The sequence below is a fragment of the Lithobates pipiens genome, unplaced genomic scaffold (genome assembly GCF_037356315.1).
Source record: "Lithobates pipiens isolate NorthernLeopardFrog02 unplaced genomic scaffold, aLitPip1_a1.2 Scaffold_10, whole genome shotgun sequence".
Taxonomy (NCBI): domain Eukaryota; kingdom Metazoa; phylum Chordata; class Amphibia; order Anura; family Ranidae; genus Lithobates; species Lithobates pipiens.
The window spans coordinates 161872102-161895355 of NW_027507686.1; the positions used below are offsets into that span (position 1 = coordinate 161872102).

A 23254-nucleotide genomic window follows, 5' to 3' on the forward strand; every position below is an offset into this window, starting at 1 on the left:
TGGCATTCCGGCCGGAGAGATCGTCGAGGCAACATCTCCTGGAGAAGAAGAAGAAGAAGAAGAAGAACGGAAGGCGGCGGCGACAGCGGCGACAGAAGACCGGGCCACCGCCTGTAAAAGAGCTATAAGAAGGCGCGGTGGCCCGGCAGAAGAACCGAAGAGGGGGACAAGACCCCCGAAGTCGGGAGAAGAGGCCGGCGGCGAGGAAGAAAGCCGGACTCCTCTGCTAGCAAAAGAGCTACAAGAAGATAGCGGAGGAGTCCGGCGAGAAGACCCCCGAAGACGGAAGACCCCTCGGGAAGAGGCCCTTGTCCTCATCAACATGGGGACAAGGTGCTTTGGGGTGGGGGGGCCGCGCGGCCCCCCTTCCCCAAGGCACCCCCCCATGTTGAGGGCACGTGGCCTGGTACGGCTCAGGAGGGGGGGCACTCGCTCGCCCCCCTTTCCTGGCCGGCCGGGTAGCGTGCTCGGACAAGGGTCTGTTGTGGACTTGGGGGGGACCCCCACGCCGATTTTTTTCGGCGTTGGGGTTCCCCTTTAAGTCCATACCAGGCGGCGGGGCCAGCGACGTCTCCGTCGCGGGCCCCGCCTACCTGGATACCCGCTCGAAATGAGCGGACTTTTCTCCGGGCGGGAAAAGTCCGCTCATTTCAAAAGTACGGCGGACTGGCACACACACGGGCGGATTGTCCGCCGAAATGCGAGTCCGACGGACTGTATTACGGAAATTCCGAAATACTTAGTCCGCCAGACTGCACGCTGAAAAAGTCAGCTGAAGCCCACACACGAGCGGACTGTCCGCTGAAATGTGTTTCGGCGGACTAAGTAGGCCAGACAGTCCGCCCGTGTGTACGCGGCTTTAGGAATAACTCTCTTAAATCTGTCCAAACCAGAGTGTAGCAGACATCCCGGGTATTAAAAAGTTTGAAAAATGAAATCATAAATTATAATATAATAAATAATAACAATAATAAAAATTATTCAATAATGTAATCAAATCAAAAACACTGAAATTTGCTCAGTTGCAGAATTTTCACTGTCATTACTTTTCAATATTTGATGACGGATCTCCCCACAAATCGCTGGCTCGCTCGTACAGCGGGGGGACATCGCTGGATCCGAGGGAGAAGGTAAGTAAGCGTCCTTCTGGATCCAGCGATGCAGTCCCGAGTCTGGCTCGGGGTTACCGCTAATGGTACAAAAATTCCACCCCGAGCCAGACTCGGGAAGACCGTCAGGGGGGTTAAGGAGGAGTGGGCTCCCTCCAGGCTAACCTGTCCTCTATCTATCCAATACTATGCATGTGCTTCTACTATGAAGGCTTACGCATGAATGTGCAAATGTGTGCAAACTAAACCCCTGTTTTTAATGCATATTGTTAGACAGGATAATTTGGTTGGTTGAAGGCTGGTTGATAAATTGAGCTGGGAATTTACTTTGGTTTTGTTTCACATTTGTCACCTTTCCACGTGCTTCTTGCTGCAAAGGCCAGTTATAGGTTGGGGCAGTGGCCATTTGTTTGTACTGGATGTTTTATGCCTGATATTCATTTTACTGTTCAAGATGTCACTTTTTTTTATTTAGTTTATTAACAAAATACTTTTGCTAATTTGATGATCTTTATTGTAGCGCTGTTTTCATGATTATTGCCACATATAAATGGGTAGTGCAATATATTTATTTTTCAGTTTCTATGGTTCATAACTTACTACAATCTTGTAAGATGTAGGTGTAGCACCCTGGAATTTAGGCAGGGTTGCTCCCCAAAATGTACTTGCCAGGAATCGTTATCTTGGCTAATTCTTAGAGATCAATTGATTTCTCCCTGAAGTCTGACCTTGTAGCACATTCTCTTCTACCGCTAGGTGGCCGGGTACTTGGTGGTACTAGATACGACAAGGGCATGCAGGGTTAGAGTACAGGTATGTGGGGTATCTCAACCAAAAGGCAGGGGTTTTCTTGAATCCCTTGGCCTGCTGGGAGAGCCTATATGTTCGGGTGGAGTCAGGTGATCGGTGTTCTGTGCCACCTGGACGGCTGTCTGGCTGGACACGTGTTGTACTGCCCGGGCTGCTAGGCTAACCTGGGCACATCTGGCTGCTAGGTTGTCTGATGGCCTATCCACAAGCAAGAGAGAAGCGCAGGGTTGGGATTGCGGTTTGCAATCCAACCAGAAGTGATGATTCTGCCAGCCGGAGAACCTGTCGTTAGTAGGGCAGAAGCTGTCTCCACTAAGGGACCAACCACCTTATTACCAGGGACCACAGTGAGTAGCTGAGGCAAGTACCGGAGCAGTATTTTCACCAACTGGGGTTGGTGAAGAATCGGGAAACTTCAGTGGGTGTTAAGCCAGGGACCCAGCCAGCGGAGGTGACGCTTGCAGAGCAGCCTTTATTGTCAACCCAGGGACTGAGCAGAGAAGCGGGGTTGACGCTTGAGGAAGATACCACCGTGAAGATTGGAGGAGCTCAAGGGATTCAGTGTCAATGAATCATCTAGCCTAGTGAGAGACTGGGAGCTCAGTGGGCTGAAGAACTACAAGGAGTGATTGTAGTGGAAGTGAAAGAACTGTTACACTTTGTGATAGGAACTGTTAAAGACTGTTACCATAGGAGACAGCATTCTTACACATGCAGATGTGGTGTCGTGCTGGAAGCCTTTCCCTGCAAGGCTGTCCTCCTGTTGAAGTCTTGGAGTCTGTAAATTAATCTTGCAACTACCTAAGAGTGTTCTGACTCTAACCCTCTCTCCCAAAAGTTCTATTAAGAGAAATAAAATCTCTTTCGCATTCAAGAAGTGTCTGGTGCCCAATATGCCTCACAACCCACCATATTCAAAAGGATGTCAGCTATCTCTGGCCCTGGAGGTTCTCAATATACCGAAGGAGGCCTGGGACTTTGCTACATAAGCATGTATTTTTGGGGTTGCATCAAAAGATGTGAAAAAAATTCTTTATGTTCCTGTTAATTATTTCTGATTCCTGAGCACCATCTAATGACTATAGGTTTCATTTAAAAATATCATAAAAAAATAAATAAAAATTTCATAAAAAATTGAAAATTTCATTTAAAGATCAATTACTGATGCAGTAATAAAGGATATAACAGTTCTTACTTGGAGGATCCATGCTTGCTTCCAGTAGATCCTGACTGACTCATCGCTGCATCAGCTGTAAAAAACATAAAAATAAATAGTTATTACTAGGAGACAGACACAGGTAGTACACAAGAATTTAAGCCCCCACACACCTGAATGATTTTAACGCTTTTTCAGAAATGCTTCAACGCTCGATACTCTGATTTCTGTATTATCCTATTGTTCTCATTCACACTTGAGTGATGTGCTGTTGCTCATCACTCAGAAAAAGTATGGGAGCTTCCTCGGGGTATGATCATGCATTTTTGGCCCCAATAGTCTTCAATAGGAGCACCTGAAAAATGCCTGAACTACCATGTAAAACACACATTGTTTGTGTGGTTCCATGCCTAACAACTGTCTCTTCCTCCTAGTCTCTTGCTTTTCAAAAAACATTTAAGCCTGAAATCACAAAGACCATGCAAAAAATGACCAAAGCTGCGGACGCTCAAGTGGCAATGTAGCATGACAATTAATGACAGCATTCGTGTTAGTAAAATGTTTATAATCATATCATTCATCTAAATTAGCTGCCAAGCTTTCCAAAATTACAATACGTTACCATGCATTGTAGTAGATAGCAACACACTTGTGTTGGCAAGGTGTATTGGGGTGCCATTAGGAGTGAGGGGCACCATAGTGCATCAACAAGAAAAACATGTATTAAAGGAACAAACGCAATATGAAAACAATTAATTATTTTATTACATACACAGAAAACACTAGTCAGTAAATTAGCCACATAGTTTGTGTTCTGTTAAGATATTGCGTTCAAAGACTGTCAATGGGCCATTTATCACTGGAGAAGGTATTCTGTTCTGCTCCATTTTTTACCGTTATAGCAATCTTTCTTAATCAGGATTCCATGGAACCCAAGGTGTCTAAAGAAGTTGCTAGGGGTTCCTTGAACAGTGCATGATATATTTCTGTCTATCAGAAACAGTACCTACAATGATGCTGTTTTTAGCTATACAGTAGAGCAGTGGTCATCAACCCTGTCCTCAGGGCCCACTAACAGGCCAGGTGTTATGTATTACCTTGGGGAGATGCAGACTAGAACACTGCAATCACTGAGCAGCAAATGAGATCACCTGTGATGTATTTCAGTTATCTTGAAAACCTGGCCTGTTAGTGGGCCCTGAGGACAGGGTTGATGACCACTGTAGTACAGTATGTAAGGGGGCATTTCTTCTTAATGACTTCCAGTGCAAGGGGCTCATTCTCTCACTGACCATCAGTAAAGGGGCCCTTCTTCCACTGACCACTAACGTAAAGCAGTCCTCCCCGCTGGCCACTAATGTAAGGGGCATTCTTCCACTGACCACCAGGAAAACAAAATCTTTCACTCTCTGCATTTCTTCTTTTGGCCATGATTTCTCTTTATTTCATTTTCTTGTTATTACTTAATAAACATGATATGAGCGGCAGATATAGTAATTAGGTGATTCCCTGAGACCTAAATGTTGTTTCAAGGGATCCTCCATGTTAAAAAAAAAACGAAGAGGGGCTGCTTTAAAGTATTTAGTAGAAGTAAAAGCCCTGAACTGACTCCCTGGCCCTGATAGATGCCTAAAGGTTGTTTGCTGGGAAAAAGGGCATTCTGACTGTGTACTTTGTATAGAGAAAGAAATGATTATTGATTAGTCTCAGTGTCTACATCAAATAGACATTTTGACTTATTTAATAAGGCAGTGCAGTGTATAATGACTGTACAAACTACAATGACCCACAGCAAACAGCAACCAATCCAAATCAATTTACTATAGCTATAGCAGCGAAGAAATTATTTCTTAGTGGTTGGTCTCAGTTGTTGCACTTTGCACATTGTCATTACTGTTTGTATTGCTTTAGTAAACAAAGCCCCACAGCATAGCTGGTTTGGCATTGAAGAATAGTTTACATGGATATACATTTAAATTCAAATGTCAAATGTGCAGGACTGGAAATCAGGTCTGACTACCCTCTGGCTTTCTAATCTGCATACTGGTTACAGGTCAGTGATTCAAAGAATATTAAAGTCAAAGATCACCAGGTAAGCTATTTTTTTTTAGTATTAGTTTCCAGTAAAGCAAGAGTATATCTCTTCATCACCACGCAAATCAAGCGATCTGTCTATCTATGGACAAACATACAATGCTATATTCAATAGCTAAATAAATACAAGTTTATAATTATTTGAAGGTGATCTGTTTTGCATAATAACCTACTTGTGTGGTGATAACCACTGTGGCGTGATTAGTTGCTACAAAATAACACTTTGTTTATGTTAATTACAAGGCACTCCAAAACCTAAACATTTCATCATCATTCATTTACTTATTATGCCAAACTTAGCTAAATTATTCATATGGATGAAAGGTGACTTTTTAACCACTTCGCGCCCAGGCCAATTCTGACATTTCTCTCCTACATGTAAAATTCCTAATTTTTTTGCTAGAAAATTACATAGAACCCCCAAACATTATATATGTTTTTTTTTAGCAAAGACCCTATGGAATACAATGGCGGTCGTTGCAACTTTTTATCTCGCACGGTATTTGCGCAGCAATTTTTCGTTTCATGCTTAAAAAAACAAACAGTAAAGTTAGCCCAATTTTTTTGCAAAATGTGAAAGAAGAGGATACGCCGAGTAAATAGATACCCAACATGTCACGCTTCAAAATTGCACACGCTCGTGGAATGGCGCCAAACTTTGGTATTTAAAAATCCCCATAGGCGACGCTTAAATTTTTTTTACTGGTTACATAGGAGGTCTAGAGCTAGAATTATTGCTCTCGCTCTAAGGTTTGCGGCGATAACTCACATGTGTGGCCTGAACACCGTTTTCATATGTGGGCGGGACTTACGTATGCATTCACTTCTGTGTGCGAGCTCACGGGGACAGGGGCGCTTTATATTTTTTTTTTATTGTTAATTTTATTTGAATTTTTTTAGCATGACACTTAAAAAAAAAAAAAATGATGACTTTTATTCCTATTACAAGGAATGTAAACATCCCTTGTAATAGGAATATGGCACGATTGGACATATTTACAGTGAGATATGGGGTCAATAAGACCCCATATCTCACCTCTAGGCTGGGAAGAATAAAATCAAAAAAAAAAAAAAAACAATCCCGGCTTCCCTGCCAAATCGGCGCCGTTAATTTGAATACCGAGGCCGGGTGTGACGTCATAACATTGCGCCCGGCCTCCGAACGATCATAGAGACTCCGGGGGCGATCTGGTCTGCCGTAAATCTCTATGGTAACTGGCGGGGGCCGGCGGATCCTGTGACCGACTCACCGATGGAAGCAGTGAGTCGGTACAAGCACCGGAGGGCGGCGGGGGGGCGTCCCCTCCCGCCGCCCGTAAGAACAATCAAGCAGCGGAACAGCCGCTATGATCATTCTTATGGTGCAGGGAATCGCCGGCTGAAAACGCTGATATCTGAATGATGTCTGTGGCCTCAGGCATCATTCAGATATAACCACCGAAAGCCCATGACGTCAATAGACGTAGTATGGGCGCCAAGTAAGTCAAATTGTGCCTTGTTGGCAGTACCTCTATTTTATACTGTTTTGCTGTATATCAGGGGTCTCCAAGCTGTGGCCCATGAGTCAAATGTGGCCTGATGCATGATTTTATATAGCCCTCTGATGTAATAAGGGACTCTAATGAGGGAAGAGATGTAAGGAAGGACTCCTTTGTATAGGGGCACTCTGATGGGAACTTCAATGTAAGTGGGCACTCTGACTCTGATGTAAGGGGGGCTTCTAATGTGAAAACTTTATTCATTTTACAGATTTTTTTTGTTCTAAACCACATCATGCTGAATACAATACAACTCCAATTAAAACTTTAAATGGATACATTCATTTATAAAGCCAATTTTGTTTTCAGCCCACAAATATTTGTAAAACATACAAGGTGGTTCCCTGTTCTGAAAAATTGGAGAGCCCTGCTATCTATAAATGCACAGTCTGCTACAGACAGTAGAGTTTAAAGTGGATGTAAGTTCAAAAAGTAAAGCTTTAAAGGAGACATCTAAAAATGTTAACTACGCCAAAGTAGTATCCTGAAAATTTACTTTTGGTTTTGAATTTCTTCTAAAAAACAGTAGTTTACATGTGCCTAGACCAGTGATAGTCAACTTTCTGAATATAGGGGTCTAAAGTGAGGCCTTTGATATCATCAATGGGCCATGCACAATATTTATTGAATGTCATCTACAGAAAATGGCTGTAGGTGTGCAACAGGAAATGGTCAAAGACTATGTGCATTTTGGATGATGGACAGAGATTGAGGAGGACATCTACATGCAATAGTCAGAGACTGCGAACATGCTATAGGAGTGTGTGGAGACACACTTCAGGAGACAGCCATAGATTGTAGACATATTACATGGGACTGTTGTGCCCTTGTACACACAGTCGGACTTTCCGACGGAAAATGTGCGATCGGATAGTGTTGTCGGAAAATCCGATCATGTGGGCTCCATCTGACTTTTTCCGTCGGAATTTCCGACACACGAAGTTTGAGAGCTGGATCTAAAATTTTCCGACAACAAAATCCAATCATTTAAATTCCGATTGTGTGTAGACAATTCCGATGGACAAAGTGCCACGCATGCTCAGAATAAATTACGAGATGAAAGCTATTGGCACTCCTTATAGTTCCATCGTACGTGTTGTATGTCACCTCATTCTGAACGACCGGATTTTTCGACAATTTTGTGTGACCATGTGTATGCAAGACAAGTTCGAGCCAAAATCGGTCGGTAAAATCCAACGGACCAAAATCCGTCGGGAAAATCCAACGGATTTTGTCGTCGGAATGTCCGACCGTGTGTACAGGGCATTAGAGATTACTGTTATCACAGCTCCTTTAGATATCAATGCTTCCACATTTGTGCTTCCCAACAGTCCTCTTAAATATTACCTGTTTCATACTTAACCACTTTACCCCCCTTCCTGACCAGAGCACTTTTTGCGATACAGCAAAATGAAATATTCCATTAACTGACAATTGCGAGGTAGTGCGATTTTGCACCCAAACAAAATTGATGTCTATTTTTTCCCACAAATAGTGCTTTCTTTTGGTGGTATTTGATCACCTCTGCAGTTTTTATCTTTTGCACTATAAACAAAAAAATAGCGACAATTTTGAAAAAAATGCAATATTTCTTTACTTTTTGCTATAATAAATATCCCCAAAAAATGTATAAAAAACTAATTTCTTTCTCAGTTTAGGTTGATATTAATTATTCTACATATTTTTGGTAAAATAAAAAAATTGCAATAAGCGTATATTGATTGGTTATCACAAAAGATATAGCATCTACAAAATAAGTGATAGATTTATGGCATTTTTATTTTTTATTTTTTATTAGTAATGGCAGTGATCTGTGATTTTTATCGTGACTGCGACATTATGGCAGACACATCAGACACTTTTGACACTAATTTAGGGCCATTATCATTTATACAGTGATCAGTGCTATAAAAATGCAGGGAAGGGGTTAAACACTTGGGGGACAATCAAGGGGTTATGTATGTCCTAGGCATGTCACTAGGCATCTCCTCTTTCTTCTGCTCCGTGACACGATCACGAGTCCGCGGGACCCACGCGCATTGTCACAGAGTATGCAGCTGGCACGTGCACGGTCACGGAGTATGCAGCGGGTGCGCTTGCCCACAATACTGCGTCCTAAAGGGGACGTACAGTATTTGTGCAGCCGTGCCATTGTGCCGACGTATATTGTTGTGCACTGGTCGGCAAGTGGTTAAATTGGCTCTAAAGGCAAAACATTCTTTACCTTAATGCATTCTGTGCAGTAAGGTAAAAACATTGTACAGCTTGCTGTCCTCCCCCACCTCCCTGAATACCTACCTCAACTGATACAGCACTGTGCACTGCTAGATGTTTTCTGCCCTCTCTTCCTCTTTACATACGGACTCGGGAAGCAGCAAGAGCCATTGGCTCCTGCTGCAGTCAATCAAATGCTGTGAGGAGGAAGCGGGGCCAAACTGTACTGTGTGTGTCTTTTGGAGGAGGTTTGAGGCTGCTCTGTGCAATACACAGATCAGATGAGTATAACGTGTTTATTATTTTAATTTTAAAAGGTAGGAATTAAACAGAACCATTTAACTATATAAAATATTTTTCCTTCACTGGCCTGAATAAGCAGGCAAATATGGAAAACACAGATTGTGACTGCAGGAGCCATGACGGCTGCACAATTAGTGCTAAAGTGCCGCAGGATGGCCACTAGGAGTCTAGATACTGCTATGCCTTGAGCTGCCTAACCTATATCTGCAGTGTGAGATCATCCAAGGAACTGTGTCTCTGACTGCTAGTCTCAGGAGATTTAATGGTAATGCCACTACTGTGCTGCTCACTTTTTTCTTGGAAAAATATATAAAAGGTGGCGCTAAGCATATACAAGTGACTATACAGTATATATCATGAACCAAAATCATGAACATATATTACTGCAAAAAAACAGATATATTGTTGAACATATAGAAAGCTAAAAAGTCCATTAGTGATAGTGTTCCCAACACCAAAAAAATGCTTTGAATGAAGCTTCTAATTCTTCCACCAGGTAAAATTGCGCACTTGGAGTAACAAATTGATTCCAACTGCCAACACCACTCCGCTCTAATAGACCCTTTGATGAAGCTAGGGCATTAAAATTGACTCCACGGGAGACGAGAGAGAAAGTCTCATAGCGTAGTATATTTAATAAAAATAAAAATAATGACAAAGTGGTAGGTTGCACCCACATGTAAAATGCCTGCCTGGTAGGGATGAGCCAGATGTTTGAGTCGAACATAAGTTCAACTCGAACATTGGGTGTTTGCCTGTTTGCCGAACAGCAAACATTATGTGGTGTTCCTGGCAATTTCAAAAAGCCACGGAACACTATTAAAGTCTATGGGACAGTAACATGAAAAACCAAAAGTGCTAATTTTAAAGGCTTATATGCAAGTTATTGCCATTGGGGACCCCAGGGGACATGTATCAATACAAAAAGAAAGTTTCAAAAACGGCTGTTTTTTTCGGGAGCAGTGATTTTAATAATAATTAAAGTGAAAGAATAAAAATGAAATATTCCTTTAAATATCGTGCCTGGAGGGGTGTCTATATTAAGCCTGTAAAATGGCGCAGTTTTCCCGTGATTAGAACAATACCACAGGAAAATTACATTTCTAAAGGAAAAAGTAATCTAAAAGTGATCGCGGCTGTAATGAATCGTCGGGTCTCGGCAATATGGATAAAACTCATTGACAAAACGGCATAGGTTCCCCTCCCCCAGTCCATAACCAGGCCCTTTGGGTCTGATATGAATATTAAGGGGAACCAATTTATTTTTAAAAATGATGTGGGGGGCCCCCCAAAATCCATACCAGGCTCTTCAGGTCAGGTATGGAAATTAAGGGGAACCCTGCACCAAATTTTTAAAAAAATGTTGTAGGGCCCCCCCAAAATCCATACTAGACCCTTCAGGTCTGGTATGGATTTTAAGGGAATCCTGCGCCAAAAAAATGGCGTAGGGGTCCTCTCCAAAATCCATACCAGATCCTTATCCGAGTACACAACCTGGGATGCCGCAGGAAAAGAGGGGGTGAGAGAGAGCCCCCCTCCTGAACCATACCAGGCCACATGCCCTCAACATGGGGAGGATGCTTTGGGGTCCCCAATGCACCTTGTCCCCATGTTGATGGGGACAAGGGCCTCATCCCCACAACCCTTGCCCAGTGGCTGTGGGGGTCTGCGGGCAGGGGGCTTATCGGAATCTGGAAGCCCCCTTTAACAAGGGGACCCCCAGTTCCCGGCCACCCCCTCATGTGAATTAGTAACGCATACATTGTACCCCACCATTTCACAAAAAAGTGCCAAAAATAGTATAAAAAGACAGGAGACATTTTGGGACAAGTCCTTTATTAAAAAAGAAAAAAAGAAAAAATGTCCTGAGATGTAAATCCATCTCATGCCGCCCTACAAGCCGAAAAAAGAAAAAAATGTCGCAACAGCTCCGACTCCACAGGAGGTTCCTGCCAAGTGAAGCTTCTTCTCAGTGACAGCTGTTATATAGCTAAAGGGCAGGACCACCCGGTGACGTAAATGGGTGACCCTGTCCCCCTCTGACGCCACGTGACATTTTAAATTACTTTTTTCCTTTAGAAATGTAATTTTGCTGTGGTATTGTTCTAAACACGGGAAAACTGCGCCACTTTACAGGCATACTATAGAAACCCCCCAGGCACGATATTTAAAGAAATATTTCATTTTTAGTGTTTCACTTTAAGCATTATTAAAATCATGGCTCCCGAAAAAAACTGCAGTTTTTAAAACTTTTTTTTGCATTGATACATGTCCCCTGGGGCAGGATTCGGGTCCCCAGACATTTTTTTATGACAATAACTTGCATATAAGCCTTTAAAATGAGCACTTTTCATTTTTCATCTTCGTGTCCCATAGACTTTAATGGTGTTCATGTGTTTGTCTGAATTTTTTGCCTGTTCGCAAGTTTTGATGCAAACCGAACCGGGGAGGGGGGGGGGGGGGGTGTTCGGCTCATCCTTACTGCCTGGCACTAGGGAAAACAGCGTGTGTGGATCTGGCTGGTTCTTAACACTGTAGCGTGCATTTCATGTCCCACTCGTAGGGGTAGAGCCTGGTTTGGGATGACAGATCAGGACCCGGAAGTGATGAATACTCTGCTCCGACATACGTTTCGCCGTAAATGGTGTCTTCAGGAAGTGTTGCTTAACAGAAAAACTGGAAGAGATTGTATGACCTTATATAGTGACATGCCAAGGCTATGCCACAGAAAGGTATAAAAGGCTCCAGTGTTTGCTACATAGTCTCTTAAAAATGTCTGTCTCTGGAGTCTGAAAATGACCTATGAACAGTTGAATCCTTAGATTCATAATCTGTTTTACTGAGCACTGCTTTGGCTCATAATGTACAGTATGTTTATTAATCTAATGGCAGTCAGATTCACTTTTCTAACTTTAATTTATTGACTTTAATTATGCGAAAGTTGATGACAAAAAGTAACTATTGCACTCTTGCTATTTCTGTAAAAAGGAAGCAGTTAGTGTAAGGGGGTTTCTAAGTTGCACAATCTAGTCCCATCTTTACAATGTCCAAACAAGCCTACAGGAGGCAAGTGGAGCAGTAGGTGGATTCCAAAAAGATAAGCATCAGTAGCAGAGGAGGTACAATATCAAGAGGACTCTAAAAAGACAAAATAGCAAGTTCACTTCCCTTTTAAATTGACTATGTCTCTTGAAAGAATAATCCCCTACCATCACCAATTGATAACCAATAACCACCATCTCCATGCTTGCCTGTTGCTTCATCCTTCCATGGGTGCTGGGAGTCCAAATCACACTAACCTTTGCCCTAAATTGGCAGAGTGGCAGTCTCTTTAACACTTAACCCAACACCTGCAACGGCGTAGAATGTGGAGACTGGAGACCGATGGAATCATCCAGGTTCTGCACACCACTGTCTTTTTGTACTATGTTGACATCGATTGTACGCTGGCACCTATTTATAGTTAAGTGTGCTCATGTGAACCTTAATTAGTCATTAAACGCATGATAAGTGCCAGGTGACCTCACTGGTTAGCTGTTCAGAGCATAGATTAAAGTGTTTTCATATTTTATGATCCAATTGCAATATGATATATCTTACACATAGGCTGAGGGTATCGAAATTAAAAAACTCAGGATGGGAAGTTATCTCTGTGTTTCTATTACAAAACATAAGTAAAGCTTATGTAAATGATGTGGGCACTTTTTTTAACTCACTCCTAAATAATCAATAAAGTTATTTAAGGTTAACATACGTTATAGTAAACCTAATACCAAATTTTCGTTTTGGATATAGTAGATAATCTTGCACCAGAGTATGGAGTCTGTGTCCACTGAGGAGATGTCCCTCCACTTTCTGTCCTGTAGACTCATTAGTGCTGGACATGACATGGTAGATCTGCTATAAGGCACAATAAAAGCAGTGGAGGCTGGCGGGCCTTTCTTTTGGGGGGGCGGCACCCCCCTGGGTGGAACTAACAACACCCCCCCCCTCTGGGAGGCTGGCACTGCTGCACTGACAACCCCTCCGTGCGGTCGGCGAGCAGGCACCTTTCTGATCTAGGGCTGACAGGCTGTGGTGTCCTCTCCTCCTCTTCTGGGGTGTGGGCAGTGGTGTGTCTCCTCTCTGTTCCTCCAAAGTGCTAGGCATCCAATAGGATCACCTGACACTTTGGCCAATCAGGAAACAAGTCTCACATCCTGCCTCCTGATTGGAGGGCAGGAACTTTGGTGTGAATGTGCAAAAATTAATTTGCTATCGTCACACAACTGGCTGGGACCGGGGGCGCAGAGCCCACGCTTTTTTGAAGCCTATTAGAGCCTCTGGCACTAATCATGTTCTTCAAGAAAACACTTCCCCCATTGGAATCCATAGTTCGCATGGATGGGGGGGGGGGGGGGGCAGCGCCCATGCACCCTCTATGAAAGGGCTGCCACTGAAAAAAAGATGAGGTACGGATGGGGACTGACACTTTACCCCATGTCAGAACTCCTCCATCCCTTGTATCATGCTTCAAATGCTAAGGAATTGAGTAATACAAGAGTTAATGTTGCTGATGCTGCTGGCAATAATTGCATGATTGGTTGTACCTAAGTTGATCGATCAATCAACTTGGGTACAATCAGCCTGCCTATACATGGTTGGAATCTCAGACAGTTTAGCAAGGAATGGCCTATGGCTTTAAGGAATGAGGGGGGGCTGAGTGGGGCATCATTGTTGGGCTGTGCTTAGAGCAGCATCATTTGCCTTAATCTGGCCCAAGTAATGTGGGACAAGATCCAATGTGGTTCAAGATCCACTTTACTTCCACGATGAGATGTGGCAGAGATCATTGAGTTCATTGAATTGCTTATCCAAACCCAGTGATTTATTTTTGATTGCAGCTGCACAAATTAAACCATATAACAGCAGGAGTAATACATAGTAGAATGTCAAGAGGCCAAGACACAGTTTGCAGTATTTTCATCCAAGCCAATTTATCTTTGTTGGCCAAGTGGTCTTGTGACAGGCCAATTTGTGTGTAGCATTGCTGGAGGCCACATTGCAATCTTGGGGCCCCACAAACAGAAGAATAACGTATTTTCACCTGCCAGTGACTCCTGTCCTGGCAGGGACCATAGAGCCATTTCGGGAGTGACAATGAAGAGTGCTGTCTTTCCCTATAAGCTCTTCCACTACACATTTATTCAGCCCATGGGCTAGGAGGGAAGCTGCTGTATACACTGTGAGGCCTCACAAATTGTGATTCCAGGCTGAGTCCTTAGGACAAGATCCATTGCACAATGGGGCCCTAAGATCAGTGAAACAGAACTTTTTCACATTCTCCCTGGATTAACTGAATGCTGTGGTGTTCAAACCTGTCCAGTGCAAGGATGACCCCATAAGGTAAAATAAAAGAAAGTCCAGTCCTTAGTCCCCTGCCAGAGTCCTACTGAGCGGTAATTCTAACGTTACCACAACAATCACATCTCACAATGTATGATCATAGTCCCGACTTACAGAAAAAACACGAGGCCCGATCTCACCCTGTATTTATCATTCCCCCAAAGACAGGAAGTGACATGTGCAGGGAGGAGGCACAGTGCAGCACTAAAACTTAAACTCATAAGGCAGACAATATTATAAACACTAAAGATAATTAACTATTTAGGCACCTGCCTACAAGTAGATGACCATGAGCCTGATTACAGTCTGTAAATTGTGTACTGTATCCAAAAATATTTTGAAAATAATATATGCAATAGTTATATACTCAGTAAATGTACAGTATTATATTGAACATATTGCTTATTCATCAGTTTGGTAGACATGCTGTGCTGATGCCACTTACTGTATATGATGCAAATATTTGATGAGACAATATTAACAATGTAATCTCCTAAAAAGCCAGCTGTTTCAACATTGTGGTCGAGCACCGGACCTGCAGATAAGTACAGTACTCTTTTGTTATTCTATGTTGTAGTACTCTTCATTTCCCTTTCACTAATGCTTTGGCTACTAGTAAAATTTATAAGGAGACAGAACACTTAGCATAGCCTCTTCTTATCCCTGCACTTGCATGTTTATTAATAGACACAGGGTGCCAACAATTACTACATGACGTTTCAAGCCTTTTAACCTGGTACTATATTTTATGTACTATGGCAAATAATATCATATAGGTTTTACATTAAATTAAAATTAATAATGCTTGAGTATTACAATGCTTGCTGATTTTGCTAATATATTAATTGCTACATTCACCTTTAATTTAAATAAATTCATTATTAAACATCAGAAATTGTTTATAAACCAAGGCTAGGTTCACACCTATGCAATAGGTGCAGCTTATATTTGCAGGGGCTCATCAGCCCATTCATTTGAATAGACTGCTGTACCTCTGGGAAACACAGGAAAAGGGTCCCTGCCCTTTTTAAACCCCAAGCTGCACAGAAATCGCATGGTTCTTTTGCACAGTGAGATTTTCTGCACTTGAAAACGTGCTGAGTGAGGCGTGGTACCTATGCATTTTTTAGGTGTGAACCAGGCCTCAATGGCAACCCCATGTGTCTGCTAAAAAAATTGTCCAAAAAAAGAAAAAATAGCCTGAAAAAAGCAAAGAAAAACTAGTGCAGCTGCTAAAACTAAGGACTGGTATGCTGCAAAATTTTGTTCCTGAGTTTCGATCGTTTCTACAGCAGTATTCTGCAAATGTAAAGCTTTGATTACTTAAAAAATTGCCAGCCTGACACCCAAAGAACTAAAAAAAACAAGCGATTGTTTAAACTGAGTGTTTTTTTTTTTTTTTTTACTGCTACCTTTCATTTATACTAGCCTTTTAAAATAAAATAAAATAAAACTTAAAAAACAAACAAACAATAGTTTAGAGGTTGGATAAAATGTCTAGCGTAGTGTAACTCTTGGTATTTGCTTTTGTTTTAGGAGTCTATACACCGGACCAGATAGAGAGACATTTAAAAAGCAAAAAGGAATACAGGGACTTGGTTCCAAAAGAGGGACAGTTGGAGCTATGTTAGTTTTTCTGTTAATATTTGTCAAGAGTGACCCCTTTGGCTCATGCATTTTCTCACAGAACCTTAGAACTGTATACCTGATTGCAGAGCTTTAAGCCACTAATGGTGGCCACACACGGTTACTTTTTTTATCATTACCATTTCATCAAAACTATCAAATCCACAAAAAACAGCTATGACTTCCCTTCCAATTATCAATCTAGAATTAGTTTTAATTGGATTTGGTCAAAATGAGTTGATCGGATAGGGTGGCATAATACTGATCATTTTGTATCAATTGGCAGCACTGAGATACTTTGTTCATGTTGAAAACAGAGATAACTCATGAAGTTAATTTGGTATCTTAACTATTAATTGAAATCCTTTTCCAGTTTTTGGCATATTGATCAAAAGGGTAATCAACTGTAGATTGATTATTCCTGTTGGAAGAGGTTGATTGGAAAATAAATTGGTAATGTATTGAAGTGTATATGGCCACCATAAGTTCAGATACACATACAGTACATCTAGCTCTTTATGATAAAAGTTTGGAGACCTCCTCAACCTCAAAATAGGGTCTAGGAATGATAAGAACTTGACTGCCTTTAGTTACTGCTGTATTTGAGAAATAAATACTTTTGTGGAACCACACAACCCAGGACAAATTGAATAAGTGATTGTGAGGAAGTAATTCTCTCCCAGTTCTATTCAGAAGAGTTATATGTTATGTCATCAAAAATGCTGCTTCTAGATCCAATATTAGTAAGCCCATAAAACCTGTACCTCTGTATTAATCATTCCAACCAGGTTTTATTATATCTTGGAATAAACGGTGTAATAACTCCTTGTGCAATCTTAATCTTCCTTTTATGAACCCTTTGTACTTAGGAGATAAACTATAAATGCGTCACTGACGTGTAATACTATAGATCAAAAGATATGGGACACTTTCCAAGTTCAAAGTGATAAGAGCTGTTTGTCTGCAGACTAAAATACTGACTATCCAGAGTAGCACATTCAATGCCTTCCAAAATCGAACATCTGAATTTACAGAAGCTGCCACAACTTTTATTACCGTATTTGCCGGCGTATAAGACGACTGGGAGTATAAGACGACCCCCTATTTTTCAAGTGAAAACATAGGTTTTGGGCAATACTCGCGGTATAAGACTACCCCACTTCTGAGGCAACACCATTTAAAAAAAACATTAGAACGATTAAAAAATACAAAGCAAGAATGCCAACTACTCATCCGCCATGCTGTGTTATGTCATAAAGTAAATCAAACAATAATAACACAAACAGAGATCTATTGAATGCCACAACTCTGGAAAGTAGAATTTTTCACTAACCAAACCTACACCACTTTTGGGTTACATTCTATGGGAATTGTCCACCAAAATGCATTTAATAACCCCCCTGTCATATGTCCCAGATTTACCTGTCCCTCTTGGGTGCCTGGGACCTCAAAGGCAAATAGCAGGATGTATAGTAGTAGGAGATCAGTGAATGGATTTACCCAGGGAAGTATGGTGAGCGGTGTATTATTTTAATGAATACAACGCCTGCTTGGATTGGCAGAGGCTGTAGCATCATCAGCCCTTGCCTCTCTCTCTCTCTCTCTCTCTCTCTCTCTCTCTCTCTCTCAAAGCCAATCCGAGCAGGCTACTCTATGTAGCCTGCTCGGATTGGCAGAGGTTGTTACTCCAATCCAAGCAGGCTCTGTATTCATTAATAGAATACATCGCTCGCCGGGATTGGCTCAACGGCGTATGCTGTTTGTAGCTGAAGCCACATACAGTTTAGCAGACATTTGGGGGCTGACATCCATCGGGCAGCATTGTATACATGTATACCCGGCGTATAAGACGACCCCCGATTTTTGGGCATTTTTTTAAAGTGTAAAAGGTAGTCTTATACGCCAGCAAATACAGTACCTATGTTGTATGCCAGTAATGTCACAAACATTGTGGTTAAAGATTATTAATAAATTGTTTCCTAAGGCTACACAGGATTCTCAAGTATCCCTTTTGTCCAATGAAAATTCTTAATGTTCTGCATTACCATTGTGGAACTGCTTTCCCTACATTTCTTAAATTAATTTCAGGCACTGATGTTTCCAAAGCCTATTCTTTCTGAAAATTAATCATTTTACTACCAGAGACAATTTGTCATTTTTATGCACATTTTTTTTTGTAAGTGATCACTTACTGCATAAGGGGTTTGGAGAGGTGGGGGAAACAGTAGGGGAGCAAGTCAGTAGAACTCTTTTGGAGGACATGTAGGTTGTGCTCCCAACACAACTAGAAAACTGACAATGCTGGGATGTATGTGCTTCAATGTCAAGCATGGTCAGTTTGCAATAGGAAAGGAGGGGGACTGGCAGGATCACCAGGTATTTCACACAAAGGAAGGGATACAATGAGAACAGGATACCTTTTAACACAGGTACATGGTACAACAGACACATATCAGGAATGTGAAATGTTGGGGTAATATATTCTTTAGCTATTTACAATGTTTTTCATTTTTATCACTTGTCCAGATCTTACCTTCTGCTGATTAGTGAGGGGTATTTCTACTCACAGCACCCTCTGATCAGCAATAGGGAGCATATAGGTAAGTAGTCATGTTGACTATTTTACAGTGCAGCCAATGGGTTGAACAGTGGATGTTCTAAAAGGCTAATATTTTTTTTGGTAGAGTGGGGAAGGGCTAGAAGGCTTGTTAGCTGTTTTCCGTTGCCTTGCCTCTGAGGGCATGGTTCTCCTCACTTTCTGGGTGATTGCCTAGAAAGAAGTGCAAGGAATTTTCCCAACAGGAACAGAGGTAATAACGAAAGCCATGTGTGAGACATCCATGAGCTCTGCATTTTGGATCATCTATAATGAATTATGTAATTGTTTATTATTAAATCTTATGTATTAAAAGGAGTTAATGCAAAATTAAGAATATAGAATGCTAATGTAATGTTACATGTAAACAAATGCTTTAGAAGGTATTGTCTGTTCAGGTATAATTTTTATTTAAGGGGAAAGCCTCTAATTTGTATTAGGCTGCCTGAATCATTTCTGAATCATTTACATTGTTAAAGCTCATAACTTTAGTTCCTGCCTCTGAAAATAACCCAAGCTCAGGACAAGATTGTTTAGTTCTTTTATGTTCCAAGTGTGTACACTGTTTGGCTTGTTGATGTCAGAACCAGCTCTATTTTTATGTGGCTGAGAAAAAGATAGAATGAAGATAAGGGTTAGTGTACATGGACAACAGACCCAGAAGCAAGTCAAGTGTAGCTGACTTTAACAGCAAAATGCCTTGCATTTGAGATACGTTTGAGATGTTTTTGAGTATATGGGAGCAGGAAAAGCTGCTTATTTTAAGGTACAAGTCACTCTAGGTACAGCCTACACAGAGCTATGGACCTCCCTATGTGACAGCACTGATGCATAGCCCAGTCTCATGCTGCAGTCATATAGTCTATCATACTTTGAAATGGCTATTTTCTTAGCTCTTGGCAGTTGAATAGAGCATCAGGAAAGCAAAAGGAAAGGTATTTATATGCAGATGGTGAGGAGAGCTTTAAAAGAAGTCCACATAAGCAGGCACTAAGCTGTTTAGTTGCAACTGTAACAAGGCTATCTAAACGTTTTACTTATTCACCTTATCCACAAATAACAGATTATCATGTTACCTGTTCTACATTATAGCTGCATAATCTGCTATGACTATAGATTTGTCCTTGGTTTTGGCACCTTTCTTTCAAGATTGTAAATTTAAGCCAGTATTTTATGCACTCCACTAGGTAATGCATATAGGAAGCTACATTTTATGCAGATATATATTTTTTCAGTTGAAGTCATGGTTAGTTCTCTTTGTGGACCTCAACCAGGGTTGCTGTTAGAAATAATGGGGCCCCCTACAGCCTACCTGACTGCCCCCCTGCCAAAGGTGACTGTGGACATATACTGTATTTATTGGCATATAACACTCACTTTTTCACCATGAAAATCGGGTGCAAATAGCCTGTGCGTGTTATACGCCAATACTTACATTTTAGCTGCCTCGGAGGGGATAGGGAGGGGGGCAGGACAAGTGCCATCAGATTATATACAGTGAGAATCTCCTGTTTACTTGGCGGCCTCTAATAGGAAGTCCCATCTCCTGGGCCGCCATTGGACCAGTGTTCTGTCTATCATAGGAGATTCTCACTAAATGGCTGCAGATGGACATTGATCAGGCTGCACTGATGGCAATGGCGAGGCTGCCGCATTGATGGCAATGGCGAGGCTGCTGTATTGATGGCACGCTGTTAAATATGGTATTTATCAGTCTCTTTCTTTACAACCTCAGCTGCACAGATGAATGAATTGGAAGCGCTCTAAGGCTTCCTGCTCATTCACAAACTGAAGCCTTGAAAATACAGTTTACTATGCCTTAAGTGATGATAGGGACACAGGAGAGATTAGTATTGTTCACTCATTGGGGTCATTCAGGAAAGGAAAGGGCCAGAAAAGTACATATTTACAGGCCTCTTCCTCGGCTCTCCATCTTGAAACATCCATCTGTGTGCCTGCAGTAGCTTCCAGCAGGAGAGGAGAGGAGGGAAGCCAGAAGCACTGTGGGTAAAGGGGCCTACTGAGCCATCCAGGCTGCTCACCTGTTTGCTGATCCATCCAGTCTGATGGGCCTGTCTGCTGAGTCATCCAGGCTGCTCACCTGTTTGCTGATCCATCCATTCTGCTGAGCGTGTCTGCTGAGCCATCCAGTCTGCTGGGCCTGTCTGCTGAGCCATCAAGCCTGCTCACCTGTCTGCTGATCCATCCGGCCTGCTGTCCTGTCTGCTGAGTTGTCCAGTCTGCAGTTCCTGTCCACTGATCCATCCTGTCAGCTGTGCCAGCCATCTGATCCTTCTGCTGTTGATCCTGCCAGGCACTCGTACCACTCTGCACTCCTGCACCCTTGTCGCCACTACCAGGGGCCCTCGATTCGCAGGCGTTAGAGAGGCCATCCTCTGCAATTTGGCCTCACCCTTTAGGTACGTAACAGTGTCATTTGAGTAATGGTAATGGTGAATCATCACTAGTGCAAGGCAGAACATCAGCGGCCCCCTTGGTTGGTAAGCTCTACATAGGGTTTGGGGGAAATGTCTACTTAAAGGGGTTGTAAAGCTTAATTTTTTATTTTCTAAATAGGTTCCCCCTGCCTACTGGTTCCCCCTGCCTCTGGGAGATAATCACCCACAGTCCTTATATCCACGTGCACAATAGACTACACTGGTAACACAGCCCTGTTGTCACCAATATCTCAAAGTCACGAATAGAAGATCCCAGGGTTAATTTGTCATCAAGCAACTGTCGTTTTATTGTCGTGACTGACTGATGTAAAGGTTTTAAGATCCCAGGAGGATCAAACGTCCTTTATTGAGTTTTTTATCTTTTTCATTTAATAAATTGTCTTTATGCTTTTTACATCAGACTATGAGTCTCTCTGATGCGCTGTTCTTCTGATGGTTCAATTTCTGCTTTCTTCCACCAAGTCCAAAGTGGTCTAGCAGGTGCACATTGAGACTATTTACAGGCCCTCTTTGAGACAACAATTAACCTAACATTTGGATAAAGCGTTCTCTACAAAAGGTTTTATTCATTTGTGCGCCAATAACTTTTGTTTTTTAATTTTGTGCATCTAGCCTTGAGAGCTCCCAACTTTGTATTTCATCAGTGAATTTGGCAGTGTCCCTGTATTCCAGCTTATACAGCACCATTAATCACCATTTCCATTACACAACAGTTCTATATTAAATAAGTAGGACTAGCAAACATGATCAGTTCTCAAACTGCTACCCTTGCTCAAATCTACAGTGCCTAATATCAATTACAATTTTTGCACCCCTAAACGGTGTGACCTGCTAAAATTGGGACCGAGTATCCAAGTATGTTTAAGCCAAGGCTTAATTAGGAGGAAGCTTTGAAACATTGTGGTTTTAGGATTCTAAAATGCTGGTGGGGGCATACCTAAGGTGCACTAACAGATTTGCTAGGCCTAACATCACGTCATTAGCTAGAGTTACTCATTTATAATGAGTAATATTATGGAATCAATCTTTTTAAGGATATATTTTACTGACGTTATACAAGCTCATGAGAAACATAGAGTAATAAAGGCCCGTTGACTCCATAAGCAATTAAAGGTTTTTATAACAGTGTTAACAGAACATTGACCTTCATTATGCGTTGTTTATGGGAATACAGAATTCCAAGAATGTATTTATTGTCTTATTTAACATATTGGATTTCTAGGCTACAACTTCTGTTCTCTGATTGGACAAGGCGGAGATTGTGACATTACCCTCCTCCTCTCCACCTTGTCCAATCAGAGAACACCTCCTATTGTAAAAAAATACATGATGCTCTCAGAAGGGCAGAGGTGTCCAGCAGATGAACCCCTGTATTCAAATAAGTATTTTCCAAAAATAATCCATACACCAGGGGTGCCCAACCTTTTGAAGAGTGAGGGCCACTTAAGCGACTTAGTAACTGGTCATGGGCCACAATGAGTGGAGCGGGTGGTTGACAGGTCCATGTCCACTCTGCATATGCAGATTGGACAACGACACAGCCCACTCTACTCTATGGGCCCTCTGATCTGATCCAATCCAGCCAGACAGAAGGGGAACAATACCCTTCTGTTTTTTAGTGAATCGGAGTGCAGGTAGGCGAATGTAAATGGACACCATAGGAGGTGAATGGAAGCTCTGACTGGGTCCCCCTTTACATTGGTGGTCAGTGTAAATCTTCCCTAACATTGGTGGTCGGTGTAGAAGTATTTCCCCCTTACATGGTGGCCATTATATATTCCCCTTACACTGGTGGTTGGTGTAAATGCTCTTATTACATTAGTGTCAGTGTAGAAATCCCTCTTTCTATTGGGAGGTGGCGTAAAATCCTCCATTACATGGTGGTCAGTGCAAATTCCCATTCACATTGATTGTCAGTGTAAATTCCCCATTACATTGGTAGAATCCCCCACTATATACTTGCC

General features: G+C 42.0%; 1 protein-coding gene across 3 annotated transcripts in view; it reads right to left on the reverse strand.

Moving 5' to 3' along the window:
- Positions 1-23254, reverse strand: part of EPS8L2 (EPS8 signaling adaptor L2) — a 272423-nt gene that overhangs the window by 127626 nt on the left and 121543 nt on the right. For all 3 annotated transcript variants that reach the window (XM_077458781.1, XM_077458788.1, XM_077458772.1), the window contains exon 2: positions 3115-3169. In XM_077458781.1, coding sequence (XP_077314907.1) covers positions 3115-3158 — 44 coding nt within the window. In that variant the 5' untranslated portion in view covers positions 3159-3169. The remainder of the gene's footprint in view (positions 1-3114; positions 3170-23254) is intronic.